The sequence below is a fragment of the Simochromis diagramma genome, unplaced genomic scaffold (genome assembly GCF_900408965.1).
Source record: "Simochromis diagramma unplaced genomic scaffold, fSimDia1.1 OVJJ01000361.1, whole genome shotgun sequence".
NCBI classification, from domain to species: domain Eukaryota; kingdom Metazoa; phylum Chordata; class Actinopteri; order Cichliformes; family Cichlidae; genus Simochromis; species Simochromis diagramma.
Genome location: NW_024386860.1, coordinates 8,962,543 through 8,980,473, shown reverse-complemented (window position 1 = coordinate 8,980,473; position 17,931 = coordinate 8,962,543). Strand labels below are relative to the sequence as shown.

At 40.0% G+C, this 17,931-nt stretch overlaps 1 protein-coding gene across 3 annotated transcripts; it reads right to left on the bottom strand.

Moving 5' to 3' along the window:
* Window positions 1–569: 569 nt before the first annotated feature.
* On the bottom strand, window positions 570–12,859 carry eva1ba (eva-1 homolog Ba (C. elegans)). Of its 3 annotated transcripts, XM_040030367.1 has the most exons (5): window positions 12,575–12,859; window positions 12,387–12,464; window positions 3,295–3,448; window positions 2,088–2,180; window positions 570–2,004 (listed from the first exon to the last, which is right to left on the bottom strand). In XM_040030367.1, the coding sequence occupies exons 4-5, from the start codon at window positions 2,152–2,154 to the stop codon at window positions 1,577–1,579; spliced, it is 495 nt and encodes a 164-aa protein (XP_039886301.1). In that variant the 5' UTR covers window positions 2,155–2,180; window positions 3,295–3,448; window positions 12,387–12,464; window positions 12,575–12,859; the 3' UTR covers window positions 570–1,576. The 3 variants fall into 3 exon arrangements, with proteins under 3 accessions (XP_039886301.1, XP_039886303.1, XP_039886302.1); XM_040030369.1 differs by lacking the exon at window positions 12,387–12,464; XM_040030368.1 differs by lacking the exons at window positions 12,387–12,464; window positions 12,575–12,859 and adding an exon at window positions 3,539–3,604.
* Between the last annotated feature and the right edge of the window lie 5,072 nt (window positions 12,860–17,931).

Here is a 17,931-nt window from a genome sequence, read left to right as displayed (position 1 = left end):
AAAACAAAACAAAATGCAGGAGAGCAGCCTAACAGCTCCGTGCTGCACTAACAAGCTAGCATGTTCACGCAACACCCTAATGCCCATCTTACATATATGGAACAATTTGAAGTTAAACGTGTAAAACCAACAGGTCACATAAGTCGAAAAGATTCATGTTCCAGAGACACTGAACATGTCAGACAAATCTTAGTTCATGGAACCTGACCAAGAGCCTTACTCCAACCCTGCTTCAGCTTCGACTGCAAAGGCAGTAGCAACAGGTAGCAGAGTTAGCATGTATTAGACTAAAAAGCTAGCAGGCTACTTAGCTTTGTGGAGGGAAACATTAGCTGTTGTAGTTTCCGGATGTCAGCGGATGAAAGAAAACTCTGTGTTAAAGTGGCCAAGAGCCAAACTGAATAGTTGTATCAAGAACAAATGTGCATCAAGCAGCAAATGTGAGAAACCTTTCTCCTGTTATAAATTATACTTTGCTCTTTCTTTCTTTCTTTCTTTCTTTCTTTCTGAGTCACTCCCTTTACAGATCAGATTAAAACAGGCTGTAAAAAGCAGCAAACATCACAAGATCGTTTGTGACGAAATTCTTTTATTTTCACACTGTATTTGTTTAACTTTTTAAGTCACATAGGAGATATTGAGAAATAAAAGTGGCAAAAGTGATCTTTCTCCATCTTTATTATTACTATTATTGAAAATATATTTATGGCCCAAAGGTGTAGTGATTCTTGTTGTGTTTGTCTGACATTTTGACATGTTTGCTTATTTTATTTATTTATTTATTTATTTATTTATTTATTTTTTACATGATATTAGATTTGTACACACCGATCAGCCACAGCATTAATATATCAATAGCACTGGATATCATGTTGCAATACTAATGTTCTTCCTGAAAAACTTTGAGGTCTGGATTTTATTTTAAAATTCAGTACCTGTTCCTCCCATCGCAGCAAGCCTTACAAACGTGGTATTTATTCTTCCACATTTCAGAGCTGTTTTAGCAGTGCAGGAAGAACACCAACAATTAGCTAGAGTTTCATTTTGAAGCTGATCAGTATATACCTTTGGACTTCAGTATCTGATGTTGTTGAATACACGTATATATGCTCATGAAGTGCTTTGATTTATCCTGCAAATTCATTATCCTATAATGTGAGAATTGTTAGTGGAAATAGTCTTTGTTTAAACAAACAGTTCTTTTTTACTTATTGACACTTTCATTTTTCATTTATTACATACACAAATCTACTTTTCATTTCTGTAATTAAGCACCAAGTTTAATAGACTGATTACTTCAAGTGTCCCATCATTCCCCACATTCACTCCACACCTCTTCCATATGAATTATTCAGTCTTTGAGACCTCCATTGGTTTGGTTAATCAGTCAGATTTATCAATGCTACATAAGAAGTGCAATATCTCAGTCTGCTCTGTCAGAGCTAAGTATGTCAAATATGACTAATATCCAGTCACTTTGTAGCTAACGCAGGCTTTCGGGCTTGAGGGACACCAGGCCCACCCAAAAGTCTATGTCTCATCTCCTCAGGGCTCACTTTCCTTAGCCTCATGTTTCTTAGTAGTAATGCACTCTTCCAATAGTTCCCGTTCCTGTCCCCAGGATATCTGGCTGGCCGTTCCTCCAGATCTCTCGGATGATGCGTTCCCTCTCCTCCAGTCGCTGTGCACGCTCCAGCTCTTCGGCTGAAGTAAACACATTCACGCTCAGTGTCCCATCCGACTGGCTGGTGTGATTGCCAACAGAGATTTCTGTGGTGGGCAACGGAACAGTCGCCTCTACATCGTCCACTTCTTCATCTTCATCATCGTCATCACTGTCCTCATCCTCCTCGTTGATGTCCTTTAAGTTTTTTTTCTCAGGAGTGGAGGGGGTAATGGTAGTGCGTGGCTTGCAGGAGATCCGAATCACCAGTAGGCAGAGTGTGAGTATCAAGCCAAAACACACTCCAAGCACAAAGTAAAGGCCAAAACTCTCTGGATTTGCTAAAGAAGGGACAAAAACAAACTGCATTAGATACAGTTAAATGTTGTTAAAAAATGAGAGGCAAATTCACACTGTGGCTTACCTTTGATGTGTGCATAGGCAGCAATGCTGTTACTTAGGAGGTCCATTTCCTTTTTCTTCACATCCATGGTGACTCGGTTTTCTTCTTTTACACCTGTAGCAGACATTTGACACACAATATTTAATCTGACTGCTATAAGATACAAGACACTTAATCAATCAGTTCTCTTCCAGGTGCTTAAAGTTGCTTTTGAAATATCTGCCAGACTTCTTTTCCTCCAGGTTTATATTCTGTGCAGCGCCGGGATGTCAAACCCACTGACCACAACATTCTTCATATGCCTGGTGGGTGGGATGAGGCCTTCGAGTCCCCAACAAAAGCTCCTTTGTGTCACTATTAACTACTAGCTTGATGTGGGATCATCATAATGCATTTGGCACATGGCACTTTGCCTCAGCCATTCTCTCTGAACCATGACAACCCTATATAAATGAGGTCAAGAGTCAATTTCCCAAGTAGCCACAACGGGCTCCTTCGTGTCAGATGGGACTGTCAGATCGATTTGTAAAGCTCAGAGGAAGCAGCCAGTGCACGGTTGACATTTTTCTAATGTTTAGCCATTGTTTCCTTGACATTTAAGCTGCCTTATCCTCCCATATCCTGTCAGTCAAATGAACTTTGTTGTGCTTCTTCCGCTCCTATGTACAGCCATAACTTCTGTCACTACCCAAGGATGGCATCACAGAGCTGCACCAAGTTACATAAAAGAGTGCTGGTGACAACACAAAAAAGACCAGTTCAGAAAAACACACATACACATATTAGCACCATCCCTCTTTAGCATGTGCTTTGTGTTGTGGCTGACTGTGGAAAAAAAACATTCTCTTCACGAGAAATGATGACGAGCGCTAAAACCATCTCACTCTAACCTGTGTGCGCTTTTCTCTAAGTTAAACCACATGTCACTGTGCCTATAGAGATCATATGGACTCGCACAAACCACATGTTTATGTTTCCATTTACCTCTAAATTGCACCCAGTGATAATCTCAATGTCTGATCTCTATCATGATGTGACTACCTCAATAATTTATTTAGCATGTGTGCTTACTTGTTGATGGAACTTTTAGTAAAATTCAAGCATGAAACCACACATGTGTAAACCATATGTAATATGGCCCACTAATGAACTTTAAAACACAGCAAACATTCTCTTGTAAAAGTAGAAGTAAACAGAAAGGGGAGTGCAGATAAAGTATAAAACTTACCACAAAAATGAAACTGTGGAGCTTCAGTTCCAGCTCATATTGTTCTGAGAAGTTGGAGAACAGATGCAAAATTATCACGCTCCTCTTTTCTCTCTGCTGTTGGATCACGGCTTGTGATCTTTGGTCTTCAGGCTAAATAGTTGATTTGGCCACCCTGAAAAAAAGAGCAAATACACACACAGACACGTCAAGCTATGTTAGAGCCAAACTCAGTGAGGCGTCTGCAATGCAAACAAAGACAGACCTATTGCAGGTTACGTAGTCCAGCAGGAGACCAGAGGCAGACTTTTTGCATTTTTTAATGCTTAAGTTGTTCCTACATAGAAAAAAAAAACACAGGTATGGCCAAGTTGTGCATATTAGTGTCATAAAAGCAACATGAAAAGTAACTTTATTTTTTTTTTTTGCTAAAAGAAAAAGTAATATTTTTTTGATGTCTTTAAATACATTTGATTAGATCTTGGGAACTAAATTATTTTGTGATATGAACTTAGTGGGACTTTGTTCTATGACTTGAAGATACTCCACATTTAGACTTTTATGCATAGAAAGCTGGGAACAACATCAGATCCAATTACAAAGATACTAGCAAAATGAGTACTGACAGCTAAAAAATCCCAAAAAACATAGGGTCCCCTTCTGGCTCTGTAGGGAAAAAACACCTATTAGATGTAAAGCTGTCATCAATAGTAAAATACAAGTGAGGTGTTTCCACTCTCCAGCCTCAGGGACCTGTAATGCTGCTCTCTCATTGCAGCATTGTGCAAGGATGACAAAACAGAACATTTTGAACTTTGAACAAGTGACACGAACTTGAGATTTTTCTTTTTGATTCTAGCACCTCGAACAATAACAATCAATTTTCTATACTTACTAAAAGCCCTATAACGTCCTGGGGGTTTAGCGGTTTACATGCCAGGTGCAGAGCTGAGTGCTGTGAAAATGCTGAGCTGTGGAGTTTTTTGACTTGCACCCCTCTTTAGGAAAAAAGATCCTCTGCCAGCAGCAGTTGGTTTAGCAGAGCCTCTGAGCTTTCCAGGGCAGATTTTGATCTTGCTGACTCTTGGCAGATCCTATGCACTCTACACAGTGCCTAACTGAAACAGCACTTGGGGGGGCCAAGTGACAGAGCGGCCGCTGTGGGAGCATGCTTTCCAGGCTGACCACCTTGAGCCGTACAGGAGGCAGCTGCTCCACGATGCAGTGATAGACCCATGCACTGTCTTCCAAACAAGCTTCCTCTCTTTATAAAAAGTAGATAAACAAATAATGAACAGATTCATCTCCGATCTCCTGCTGAGGCGAATCTCACTGGATGATAGAATCCGCATAATGGAATCTATCATCATTATCCAAGCCGAGCAGAAAAGCACAGACTTTAAATGAAATATTTTGTTTTTGTCCCAGGGGTAATAAAGTAAACGGCTCGGATGACTACAGTCTTTTTAAGCCAAGGTCAAAGCTAATGATTGGGTACCTACAGAACATTAACTGACCTCTACTCACACCGCTATGCAGCAAAACTGAGCTTTAGGATCTTGGCATCTGTTACTGGTGGCTAATGATAACTGGAGAGCTGTTTAAAACCTATTTAAACACTAATTATCCTGGCTTGTTGTTTTGTTGTGTGTTTGTTTCAGTCAAACAAGGAAATTATTAACAGACCTGCTCCTCTGCAGCAGCATGCACTGTATCATGACTCAGTTCTCAGTCATGTTCTCAAAGTGACCCAATCTGTTTTTCTTTTGCAGGTTTTGCACAACCCGAAAGCTTTAAAAAGGAGACCTTCATTATAAGAAAACAGTCATGCTTTGGGGACTTGATGTATCATTTCTTTCCATCATGTTTTACTTAAACAGTTGTTAAATTTTTAACTGCCTGGAAAATATTGTGACCTTACTCATCTGGTTCGAGGTGCAGAAAGAGGCATTTCTTTTGAAATTCTACCTTTTTTGGCCGTGTTAAGGTCCAAAAAAGGCAGAATTTCTGAGGGTCTCATACCCTCAGGTCAAAGACTTAGGCTCACCCCATCTGAGGTCTTCTTCATGTCTCTGAATATTAAATAGTCACTCAAATCATCCTGACATTATTTTCTTTTTTTTCTGTGCAAAACACACAGTCTATATTTTATGTCCTGTTATATCAAAACAACTATTATTCCAGTAACAAATGAAAAGGGCATCAACTAAATTACCATTCATCTCTGTGCATGTGTGTGTGTGTGTGTGTCACTCAGCAATGAGCTGTTTGTGTCAGATCACTGCAGAAGCCAAGATAAACACATCGTGACGTTGTGGCCTGAGAAGAGGTCAGGCGCTATTTTTGACCCGGCATTGTTTGCTTTGGTTTAGAAGAAATAGCTGAGTGGAGGACCAGCTACAAAATGTTATGCAGTGTGATATTTTTGCTGTTGTGGTGATAACCACAACTGCTCTTCCTTCCCACAAGGTTTATCCCTTTCCACAGAGGCAACATCCAGGGCAAAGCCTTTCCTCTGCTTCATTGTCTTAGATAAGTAGGTTGAGACAGAATAGACTGGGCTGTTTACTGTACACAGATGTCAGCTGAGCAGTTTATCAGGTGGCTCCTTAGATGGGCAGCTTTCCAAGGCAAAGGTCTGTCACAGAATAGACGCACTTTCCCCCCTGGATAGTTCACCAGTTACAGTAGTTTCATAAACCATCCAACCATATTGCTCCTTTTCCACAATGAAAAAGTCAAAGTTGTAACTCTTCAGTGGAATTTACGCGAGGAGTCAAGCCACATTTGATTTATACACAGAACATGAAAAGGTCAGATTACACAAGGAAGCCTGTCTGTGTTATTTCCCCATTGTAATGACACACACACTGAACCACAGAAGAAAATAAATATTTTTAATACCTCAAATTTCTTTGCAGCTGCAATGATTCCTAGCACAACAGACAGTGTGTCTGTGGTTTGCCTGGGATGAAACTTCACAAAATGAAAATGCCCAGTTCTACATGCACACACAGACTCTCTCTAGTAGCCAAGATCACAAAAGCTGCTGTTAGGATTTATAGCATCTTTTTTTGGTCTTAATTATGCTCTTATTCTGTAGCTGCCGATAGAAAAAAAAAAACAAACTCTAAATGATTCACAACATCAAACAAACGTATTATTTCCAGCTTTCAGATCTCATTCTGAAACTGTGCAAGTTCCTGTAAAAAGAAAAAAAAAGATTTACTGAATCATAGCTTCGTTTTGGCTCACATGCCAAAGAATGTGAAACTGTATCACAAAAATATCTGCTGGATGTATGTGCACACCATTTATCAGACACCTGTAATCAAGCCAGCGAACCGTCTCCAAGCACTCAAACATAATGGAATTTCAAGTTCTCCGCAAAACAGCAGAAGTGCAGTAGATTACTTTCCACTTGGTAAATAGAAACATTGTCCAAACCAAGATCTCTGTCAACTGTGTCTGTGAAAGCATTCATGGATGTCCACAGGGTGAAGGGTAATTTCTTCTGGAAGTGCCTGTAAGTTTTCTTCAGACGGCGGAGGGTTGCACAGGGCTGCATTTCTGGAGAAAGTAAGAGTACATTTCTTCCAAGTTACTCTTGACACCAACATCTTGGATTTCAAGCTATGATTTCTGTCAGTTCTGCTACCCCGTTGTGAAGGCTTGACAGGAAGGTTGTTCCATTTGGAAACAAAAAATTCATAAGGGTAACATCAGGAAAGATGCAGAAACCCAGGCTGAACATGAGCAGACACAGGTTGGAGAGTTTGAGAGTGTTTGATCGAGTGTAGTATTTATCAGCAAAAAACAATCAAATAAAGCCAAATTTTTTGCTAGATAACTTTTAGAAAAATATTGAAAGGACAGAGATATGGTATTCTTTAACCATTAATCCAGCTGAGGGTTGTGGGAGGGCTGGAACCTAGCCTAGCTGTCATGGGGCAAGCGACAAGGTACAAACTGCCAAACTATCACGGGGCTAACATCCAAAGACGGACAATCAGTAATGCTCACAGTCACACCAATTTTGTATAACCAGTTAACTTAACAAGCTTGTCTTTGAACTGTAGAAGGAAGCTGGAATACTGAGGGAAGGTGCACTCCACACAGAGGGGTGTAGCTGGCCAGCAGATCTGAACCACTGCTCTTAAAATGCTTCTTAAAAGCCAAACGGTTAGAAAAATGATCAAACAGTTAATAACTAAATCAAGTCTTTTTTTAAAATTAATGTTATGTTTCTTTCCACCATTTATTTAAACAGAGAGTGGTTAACGTAACTTCTCAGAAAAAGATGTGTTTTAGGAAGAGCTTTAACATGCAAATAAGAAGATAAAAAAGCTTTTTGGGGCTGACAGTGGAAATGAGAGTTGAAAATATAAAGTATACCTGCTGTCTTGTCCTGGCTCTTTTGCCCATTTAGAATCACACTGATTACAAAAGCAGATGAAGTTTTCGCTGTTATCACAGACCAGCAGGATTTCAAACTTCCCATGAATTTAAGTGCCTGTGGGGCTTCAAACCACATTTGCAGGTGAAGACTATGAGCATCATCCAAAGCGAATGAGAGGTCCTCGAGTGCAGGTTGTCTCATTACCTCAAGTTTCCAAGGTCAGCATTTATTTCCAGCCTCAGCTCAAGAAAAGTTTGATGAGCACAGTGAAAGCTTTGTCTGCTGATGACTGAAGATTGTTTTGCCAATATGAACATGAAGACTTTCAGTTTTCAAGAACTACTACAAGAACCCAACCACTCCCAGTAGTTTGACAGAACATGACTAAATCATCGAGAGAAAAAATTACCCATGTAACATTCACGGTTGGTAAAAACAAACAGAATTTCAATCATATTTGACCCCATTCTGAACTACTCACCCTAGCTACAGCCAGCTGCAAAGACAAACAGCATAGCAAATTTAAAAGTCAGGACATGCCCAGCTTTTATTAAGTTTCCTCTTGAGACTCTTAGAGAGTCTTGAATGTCTTGAATATCTTTTAGTGTTGGATACGATGCTGAAAAAGACCTTTGGTTTTTACGCGTTGATGGCTCTGGGCACTGGGTACTGTATTTTACATAAGCCTAATGAACAACAGCTTTTCTTTCAAGGACAAACCCTTTTCCAGGAGTGAACACAAACTCCCGGCAGTATTGTCAGCCAATTATTTTACAACAGATATTTAGCTTTCAACAACAGTTAGGTTAGGAATTCACTGTCCAACGTGATGGCAGCTAGACTCAGGGCAAAGCATCTCTTGCCCTGATTAATTCCTTTCCATCTTCATGTCATGAAGAAGTGAACCTCAGTGTACTGCTCGCCCTGTGGAGAATATGTTTTGTGGGTTATGGCAGGTAATGGGAGGGTAATAGAGATGCAGGACTGAGCTTGGGGTTAGAGCAAGTGGTTAATAGCACCCAGATGTGTTCCTGATATGAGGCAGAGAGAGAATGCTTTGCTATGTAAATCATGGAGAGATTTCCCATGCTCCTTCTTAATACTGACGTCATCAAGGTATAAGTCAAATAGCTGATGGCAGTAGGGAATCCAATTTGTGACAACCATTGTGTGTTGTGCTGAAAAGGTTTATTTATATATTCGTGTGTGTACAGTTTTTTCTTATAGGTTGTTTGAGTAATTCCTGGATGTTTAGATCGAGTCATTTGAGCATTCCTCTACAATTCCCTAAATTACTTTGGGCTTTAGATCAGCACAAATTGAAATCTCCAAAAATAGAGACATGATCTCATCGTTTTCATTGATCTTGGCCATCATCCAGCAAGCAAGCCAGCACCACATACTGTATCAATTACATGGACCCTACGGATTACTCTGCGACACAAAACACGTGTTTGCCCTTTCCATGATTGGGCCCATACAGCTCGCTGTAGGCTATCCACAAGTATGTTGCAGTTCCAGTAGATTTGGGGAGTTTCGAAGTGTTGCTCTGGCAGGACTGAGTTTGTGTAGTGAAAGTGAAGGCTGCTTGTATGACTATTTTAGGGGCTGTTGAGGTAGTGGCTCCTACTGACTTCTTTTAGCAACCAGTAGCAATTAGAAAAACAGCACTGTCATCTGTTATGGTTAACTCTTAGATCATGATAGTGTCATATTTTTACAATAGAGATGTGAGGAGGTGCTTAGAGCACAGATCATAGCATAGCTTAAAAATGATAGTTTATAAGATGGCATGGTGCTCTAAAACTAATCCTTTCAATTTTCTGGGTTTATTTACAGCAAGACAAAAATAAAAATGTGACATGGCTTTTGCTGACAGTGCTTTTGTTGTCACTTGAGCTAATTTTATGTGTCCTTGTAGGGTGCAAATATTACTTAACATAATAGCCAAGTTATTGTTGATTGTTATATTTGCGGAATAATGCCTTGAGTTTGGGCCTAAATAACGTTCATTCAGCTCTTGTCATTGTTTCAAACAGCAAATGTACTAAATATTGCAGCCTAAGCAAAAATATGCCCACCACACATTTGTGCATGCTCAAGCACATTTTTTCAACGTGTGTCTTTTCCTGCATGCCCCTCTTCTTCCAGTATGTGTGTGTCCAGCTGCAAGTATGTCTCAGCATACATGTATCCAAGATAGGAGTGTAAGCTTAGGTAAACCCACTGGACTTAACATGTCAAACATCCACTGAAATCTAAAGACCAGACTGTCTAGGCCAGTGGGGCTCCCGCTAGAAGGCAATAAGCCCTGAGTCCTGGAAGGCATCACCGGCTAGTTGAAGCTTTGCTAAACATAGTTTTGGAGACACCTCATTTATCAAACTCATATTTGTCAGTGACCTAAAATATATATATTTTTTATGTGTTAGCTATCACCTTTTGACCAAGGCCATATAACTGTTAAACAAAACCGCTGTTAAAAGTGCAGTAATTAAATCTGTATACATATATGAGTGTGTTAAAAAGGCGTTAAGGTGAAACCAGCTGCTGCTTGATGAATGACATGATTTTGGAGCTGTGTTTTTACCTGATGAAAAACTAGACGAGTGATAAATACTCACCATTTTTCCCACATTTTCAACCCTGGTAACAAGAGTTAGCGGCTATAATAAAACCACCAGCACTAACAGTTAAAAGGAGAAGGCCTGCTGTTTAAATGGAGCACTCTGTTTTGGGGCTGGGTGTTGTTCAGAGAGATCTGCTGATGATCATCTGATCCTGCATGACTTCATATCCTAGCTTAAATATGCCCCATGAAACCATTATCACAGCATCTTCACTGTAAATAAACAATTTTTTGGCAAAGCATTTTTTTCCCCATGCAGTGGTTATCAAAGGCACTCTGACCTTAGGACAAACATACGCTGTACATCCAGATATGAAACAAACCACTGCAAGTTTAACTTTAAACCCAACTCACCTAAAAAGATGTCAGCGACAATCAATGTGAAATTAAAAAGTGATGCACAAGACAACTACAGTATTTCCATTGCATGGCATGTTTAAGTTGGAACAAGCTGAAAATACTCCTTTCTTTGACATTCCCATCTTTTGTAACTTTTGTTTGGGACAATTTGCAATATTGAGCAACCAACAGTGAACTCCTGATTCAGCATTTTTCCATCTGTCCAAGTTATGTCCAAGGGACATAAGAGGCACACTAAATGCATATGCATTAAGATCGAATTCGCTTAATTCATGCACTGATGGAAAATTACCTCATTGCTCTTACTTCAGTTTTTAATATAATTGTTCTCTCCCAAAGCCAAGAATTGGAAACATGAAGTTTGATGCGGTGGTCTACACATGGGACTTTGAGAATGTTTACTGGGATGCTTTTGTGATAACAATGCATTGTTCACATTTGATAAAACAGCACTGTTGCCCAATTTTGAGTCCTGCTAAATCAGCCAAATGTATGTACACACTATACCTCTGCAGGGCTTCAATAGCATTACATCATTACAGGCTATTTGTTCATGTGTAAACATAAATTACAAAGAGTAACGATAATATATCTAGCTGCCTATATTAGCCCTTCTCTTGCACTGGGTTTGTTTATGAATACTATCCATTGGGCTAAGTTCTTTTGACTTATCCTGGCTTTGTGTGGATTGAAACTTTCTGCAAACAGATTGGTACCATGGGACTTTAGACAAGCAAATCAAGTCAGAATCTGACCTTTCACCTCTGAGTAAATGGCGAGAGTTACCAACCATCCTCAGGACAGATAAGACAGGCCAACTGACAAGTGAGTCAACTGGGTTTTGGAAAAAGAAAAGTCTGCTAGTATGAATAGCTTGGAGAGGTCATGCAGAAGTCAAGTCTTGATAATCAGGCTCCAAGGGATCATTTAACCCTGTTACATGCTCTTCCTATGGGAGATTATCTGATTGAATGTGGGAGGCTACAGTGCAAGCAGTCCACTCAGATAGTGTGAATAAAAAGACACTGGAGAGCAGCTCCAGCCTCCACCCATCAGCGCTCTTCTCTCTGATAAGAGGTGCTAACCACAATCATCCAGCAGAAAGCTAGAACTAATGGAAATGAGGCATATGGTCAGCTGCTGTTGACCATGATCTTCTCTTAGTGTTTATGCAAAAAAAAGAAAAAAAAGAAAAAGAAAAACTGACAGATGAATAGAGCCATACGCACCATGTGTGCCCTGCTTTTAAAATTCTCTCACCTCTCTTATTTTACTGTAAGAATCTGCTCTTTTGTGGCCTTAAAAACACAACAAAACAGCAACAGGATGTTTGCTTATATTGAACCTTTTATTAGACAACTATCTAGTGGCTTTAAGTTTAGAAATGATGTGCAGAGGCACAGGAAATCCAGCTCTTCTGTCCTGTCTCAACTGGTGCTGCATCAGCTCTTCTTAGATCTGTTACAAGCTAAAAACACTTTAACTCAGCTCTGATGCACTGACACGGCAGATGAGGATCCAGCTTAGTTCGAGACAGTAGATTGTAGTAGAACAACGTGTTTTTTATGTAAAAAAGATGCCAGGTGCTTAAAAGGTTTGAAGAATGTATTCACACTGCTGTTACTAAAACTCAGTCACTTCACTCAAGCTTCTCTAAACCTTTGAACACAGTTAATCAAAACAGAAACAACTGCAGATAAGCTGCTTTTTCTTGTAAAAACTTACCAGACTCGCTGTGATGAAGACCAGATATCAGACTCTGTAGCACAGGAAGGTTTTCCCAAAACCAAGCATCTCTCTAAACTAAAACAAATTAAATCTCAGACTCTCTCTAATACAGGAAAGAGTTAATTTAAAAAAAAAATAGTGTTCGTGATTCACAGGAGTTTCTATGATATGAATGTTAAACTCACCCGTCACTCTTGAGAGAAGCTATTCAGTCCTCGCAGAAAGCAAACTGCAAATCTTAATCTTCCTTCCCTCCAAATTTTGAATTAGAGAAAAGAAAAAAAGAGCACGGCATTAAAAGCAGCCTTGACTGTTGCTCTGTTGCTGCTGTGGTCAAGTCCTGAAGGGAGCGTGTGTTTGCCTGAGTATGTGTACAGGGTCTGGGGAAGAGGTGGTAACTTCCTCTGAAAGTTGGAGACGGAGCGAGTAACAGAGTTCTCTCTCTCCCGGTTCCAATCTACAAGCAGGAAAAGCTGTCACACTATCCCTCTTTCAAATGAAAAAAAGAAAGAAAGAGGAACAGCCAAAAAAGGGCAAGCTCCAAGAAGAGGGGAGGGAAGCTGTGGTGTGTGTAGTGTGGTGAGGGTGTGTAGGAGCACTGGAGAGCGGGGGTTCCCTCTGTTGTTGAGAAAACAGGCAAAACGCAACTCCAGGAATATTAGCCCAAGTTTTTCCATGCAGTTTGACAAGAAACGAAACAATATGTTACATGGTGTAAGAACTGCTGTTTTGTGGCTTTGCACTTTTTCACCCACGCATCTAAACGTTTAATGGGTGTTGTGAATAGCTTCAGGAAAATGCTGGATTACAAATCCTAGTCTTCTTTCCCTCCAAGCTATTTTTTTAAAAGAACATTTTCTTTTATGAGGAAGAGATCAGTTCTGCTCTCAAGTGTGTTGATAGAAAACTTTGTGCAGGCCGCCGGTTTGTTTTGTGTAGTTTAAAGACTGTAAGGCAGGCAACAGCAGCTACCTAGATCTGTGAGTAATCTGCTTAATAACTGACATTTGAAAATGTCAAGTTGCATTGCTATGGAGAGAATACATGCTGAAATTGTTTGTTGCGGTGAATTCTAGTTCTCAGTGTATGCCTCTCAATCTCAAGAGAATAACCAAGAATACATAACATGCAATTTTTGTGCTCTAATCTTTGCACATATTAAATAAAACATGTTAATTAGTAACCTTTAGAGATGTTAGCAGACAGACCCAGGATTCCTAATTCCCCTTGTTTATACTGTTAATGCTCATATAACCTGTGGCTTAATTATATTTAATGCATATATGCGAATGCCCTTGATCTTCTATACTAAATAGAAAGTAAGTGCATCTTTCAGAATGTTAAAATCTACTTTGAAAATAAAGTTTTAAATAACTTTACATTAATTGTATCCCAGGCTTGTATGGCTGGTACATGCAGCTTAAGTAAAGTAAGCTAAAGCTTCCATTGGCTTTATTTTGACAAAAACTGATGTGGCTCAGTGTACTTACGATGCAATGACAAAGCTTAATGTTGATTTATAATTCAAAATGTGTGTTTTTGATGAATATTTGTAACTTAAAGGAGTCGTGTTACGAGATAGTGCGACTGGTAACAGCACTGGTAAAAGCAGCCTCACACAAAACATAGAAAACATGTAATCCCAATAATATGTCAACTGCTACGCTGAAGGAGTTGACATACTAATTGAGAACAGCTGCGAGATACATGAAAAAGTATCTTGCATCAGTAATTGACCGCACCACTGAGTTAACACTGGTAATAATAATGTTTTTCTCATGTTTGATTGCTGCATATCATGAACAGTATTTTTGTATTCTCAGCATGCACCGACCTTTGTTTGTCATATTTTGCAAGCAGTTTAACTACCAACATTTTTAACCAAGCTCTGTGTTTGCCAGGTTTATTGAAGCAATATGATTGCAGGGGCAATGTGACATTTTTCATTAGTTTTGCCCATAGTCTTCATGGGAAAATAAGGAAGAAAAGCTGAGAAGAGTGAAATCAAGTGTTCATTTTATCCTTCCAGAGGGTCAGTGTCAGAGCTGAGCTGTTATTGTGCTACACCCTTCTGGGACTTGAAAGAACATCCTGGTCTAGATCCCACATATTTCGCTCGTTAACCCACGTAGTTTGGAGGCTCCAAAATCTAAGCATGCACTCACTTCACTTGAAACTGCATTTAATTTTGCACCCACTGGTCTTTCAGGATCATCGTTCCAAATCAAACATCCTCCCACCACCACTTTCTCAAATTACTGCTTCCCCCTTTGTCTTTGGATGCAAGCAAAACAAAAAGAAAGTGGAAGGCATCTCTCCAAAAATCCACCCAGTCGTCTGCATCGATGAAGGAGGTGCTGAAGGAGAACCTGTAGCACCTTTAGTGGAAAAGCCGAGTTCCTTTACGCCAGAATTTGAATGCTTCTCTGTGCTGCAACAGCTATCACATTCCTGCCTGAATCTCCTCATAACTGGCAGATGTCCACCTGTCCCTGGGGCTGATTTACACGCCAGTACTGGGTTAGTCTGAGGAGGGTGGGTATGTTAAGGGTAGGAGACTGGGGATAAAAACAGGAAGAAACAGAAGAAGAGGAGGAGGTGAAAATGACTTAAAGATAATGAGAGCAGTCTAATTACAGAGCACGTATGGCTTTAAGACAGACTTTTCCTGGATCATGTCAGACAAACCCAAACCTTCCTGTGTGGTGCTCAATATAAATATAAATTCACAGCATTTTTGGAGATGAAAACGGTGATGGGGGAAGGGGGTGTGACTAATGATTGGCAAAGGTCTGTCTGCAGGTAGGGAAGAATGAAACATATAGTGTGTAAAGACTGTAGTGGTGGTGGTGGTGGTGGGGAGAGTTAAACAAGATAGCACTTGCTCACAAAGCTAACTGCCAGGATCAGGTGAGGCTGTGTGTTCGAGGCAGGTTTCATAGTAACAAAAGCTAACTACAGTATTTAACTTAGATTAATATTTGCAGTACATTTCGTGAGAGAGCTGTCACACCCACTCATTTTCCAAAGGTTGCCATGCACAGCCTTTGTTGGGGATCTGCACCGCAGCGAGGCAGCGTGAATGAACAGTAGATGGAAACCTCTGATGAAAGGCTTGGATTCGGGTGGCTGAAACCACAGTAGAGCAAGCGGAATAAAGAGAAGAAGTGCTTAGGCTGTTTGCACTTCTGACATCCGCAATTTTCTTAAAATGTAAATGCAAAACAATCTGTTTAGGGAACGGCTGCGTTTTTTTTTCCCTAGTAATGCAATAATGTGATTATAGTTATGAAAGAATAATAAACCTTTGTCTTCCTGTTAGAGAGAGGGGGAGAGAGATAGGGGGAGAAAACACCACCCCTATGACTCAACAGCAAACTGAAATTAATATCCAGGGAGGGCGCCCCGAGAGAATTAGCATCATTCCTTCTTTAATCAAAAGCATACAATGACATAAAACTGCAAAGAAATATTGCAAAGAAGTAACACTGAAGCAACCATCAGTTTGAGTGAAGACAAAAGAGAGAAGAAACATTTTTAATGTATCCTCGAGTTTGTCAAGGTACAAACAACTTGCCCTTCACAAATGGCTCATTAATACATTCGTGGATTACCTGGATTAACCTCATCAAGGTCTTTTTCAGGTGCTTTCTGCACCTTTTCCAGTGCGTGAAAGCACATGCTTGTCTTTTTGGCCTCTGTGCCCCCCCATAAAAACCAATCACACTGGAGGCATCTGCTTGCAGTTGCTTCTTTATGGGACAGATGGGATCCTGAGAAGGCAGCTCCTGTGCACAGGGTTTGTTTTGTCACGAGCCTGATCTCTTTCCTGCTGTGATTTTCCACTCCCTGTTCATAAATAATAAATCACATGCACATACCTGGGCACATAGAAACACACTAGAACACATGAATAGAGGTGTATAAGCACATATGGATGACTCAGTATTTCTCCACAATTACAAACAGATGGATTAGCTCTTAAGATGTATTAAATCTTACTGTTTCAACTCCGCAGATCATGCAGATATCTTTGGTCAGCAATGCTCTCAAGGAGGCTCACTGACACCAGAAAGAGGAACAGCCAAAATCTTCTGCGCATCTTTGGAAATGTTTCCACTATGACTGCAACTGTCAGGAGTCATTGCTTTGTGGAATTTTACTGTTTTCAGCACATGTGTCTTCGGCCGTCTTTGTGGATATTTTTATGAAGTATTTTTACTGGAAGTACTTTAAACTATAGAAAGTCTTTCATTGGTGACAATCTGGTATGCAGATTATGTATATAATAGGTACACCTCTAAAAAGGTATGCTGTTTTTTATTTGTATTTTTTTTTTATTGTTGTACAGTTCTTTTATTATAATAAGAAGACCATGCCAAGAAGACCATGACCTCACTTCCGGCACACCCATGGAGTGGTAAATAGAAAGGATATTAAGGAAGAGGTCTGTTTGGTATTAGGCTGGAAGCTAAGGACAGGAAATGATCCTGAGTTTTTCAGGCGCAGTATATGCACATACTGCACACTGTTCCCAAGTTCCCAGTGCTCACGCTCACTCCTACGCAAGTCAATGGACACAGAAGGGTTGACAGGGGTTAAATGAGTGGGGAAGGAACACAAAGATTGCAAAAATTCAGGGGAGAGATTACATAAACATCTTAACATCTTGGCAACTTGACAGTTGCATAGTTTCCCTTTCTTCCTAAATCTCTTTCACTGTCTCTCTCTTTGTTTTACAGCAGTTAGTTCCCAAAATATGAAGATCTGCTTATCTTATTATGGTGAAGTTTGTGGAGCTTTTAAATAAAATACAAGACAAAATTAAAATAAGAAAATAAAGTAAGAGGAGCTAAATTTCCTTCCAGAACAGAAAACATGTGTTTTCTTTGTCATGGCAGACTATTGGAGTTCATAAGAAAAATAATAATCAATGCAAGTATGCAGTTCTTTGTGTGTGAAATTGATAATGTTGGAACCTAAACCTTTGCTAATATTATGCATCAGTCACTTTGCCATTTTACTTTTTCCATGCTAGCAGCAGTACTCCTGGGATACTAATGCTGTTTGTTAACCAGTTCAGACACTGGACAGAGAACAGATATAAACACCTCTAAAACCTTCTCCGACGGTTTAGTGAGGAACAAAAACACATGCATGACAATGCACGATATTCCCCAGCTGATGAACCAGAATGCACTCTGTGTCAGTATCAAGCTCGTGTTTGCCACACATGAGGCTGTGTGGGGAAAGGCAAATTCACATTTATCCTATGAGCACCAGGCAGCACACAGGGCCTAGAACAGTTTTGCCCTTTTGGGTACTTCATACCTTGGGTACTTCATATGGGTTTTCTGTGTGTGAAAACCCATATAAAGCCCATGAGGCCCATATGACCCACTTGGGGTCCATGGCAGTTTTGCCCTTTTGGGTTCCCAAGAAAGAATTCTCTTGGCCCCATATAAGAGCAAAACTGCTTTGGGCGCTGTGTGGGCACACTGACCGTGGTACCATGTGGGATAAGTGCAGGTTTGCCCTGCAT

Bases quoted from the DNA above. Each gene is read 5' to 3' on its own strand.
- eva1ba (XM_040030367.1), bottom strand. From the start codon at position 2,154: ATGGATGTGAAGAAAAAGGAAATGGACCTCCTAAGTAACAGCATTGCT. The intron at 2,005-2,087 runs GTAAGCCACAGT...TCCCTTCTTTAG, and splicing joins TGCCTATGCACACATCAAAG to CAAATCCAGAGAGTTTTGGC.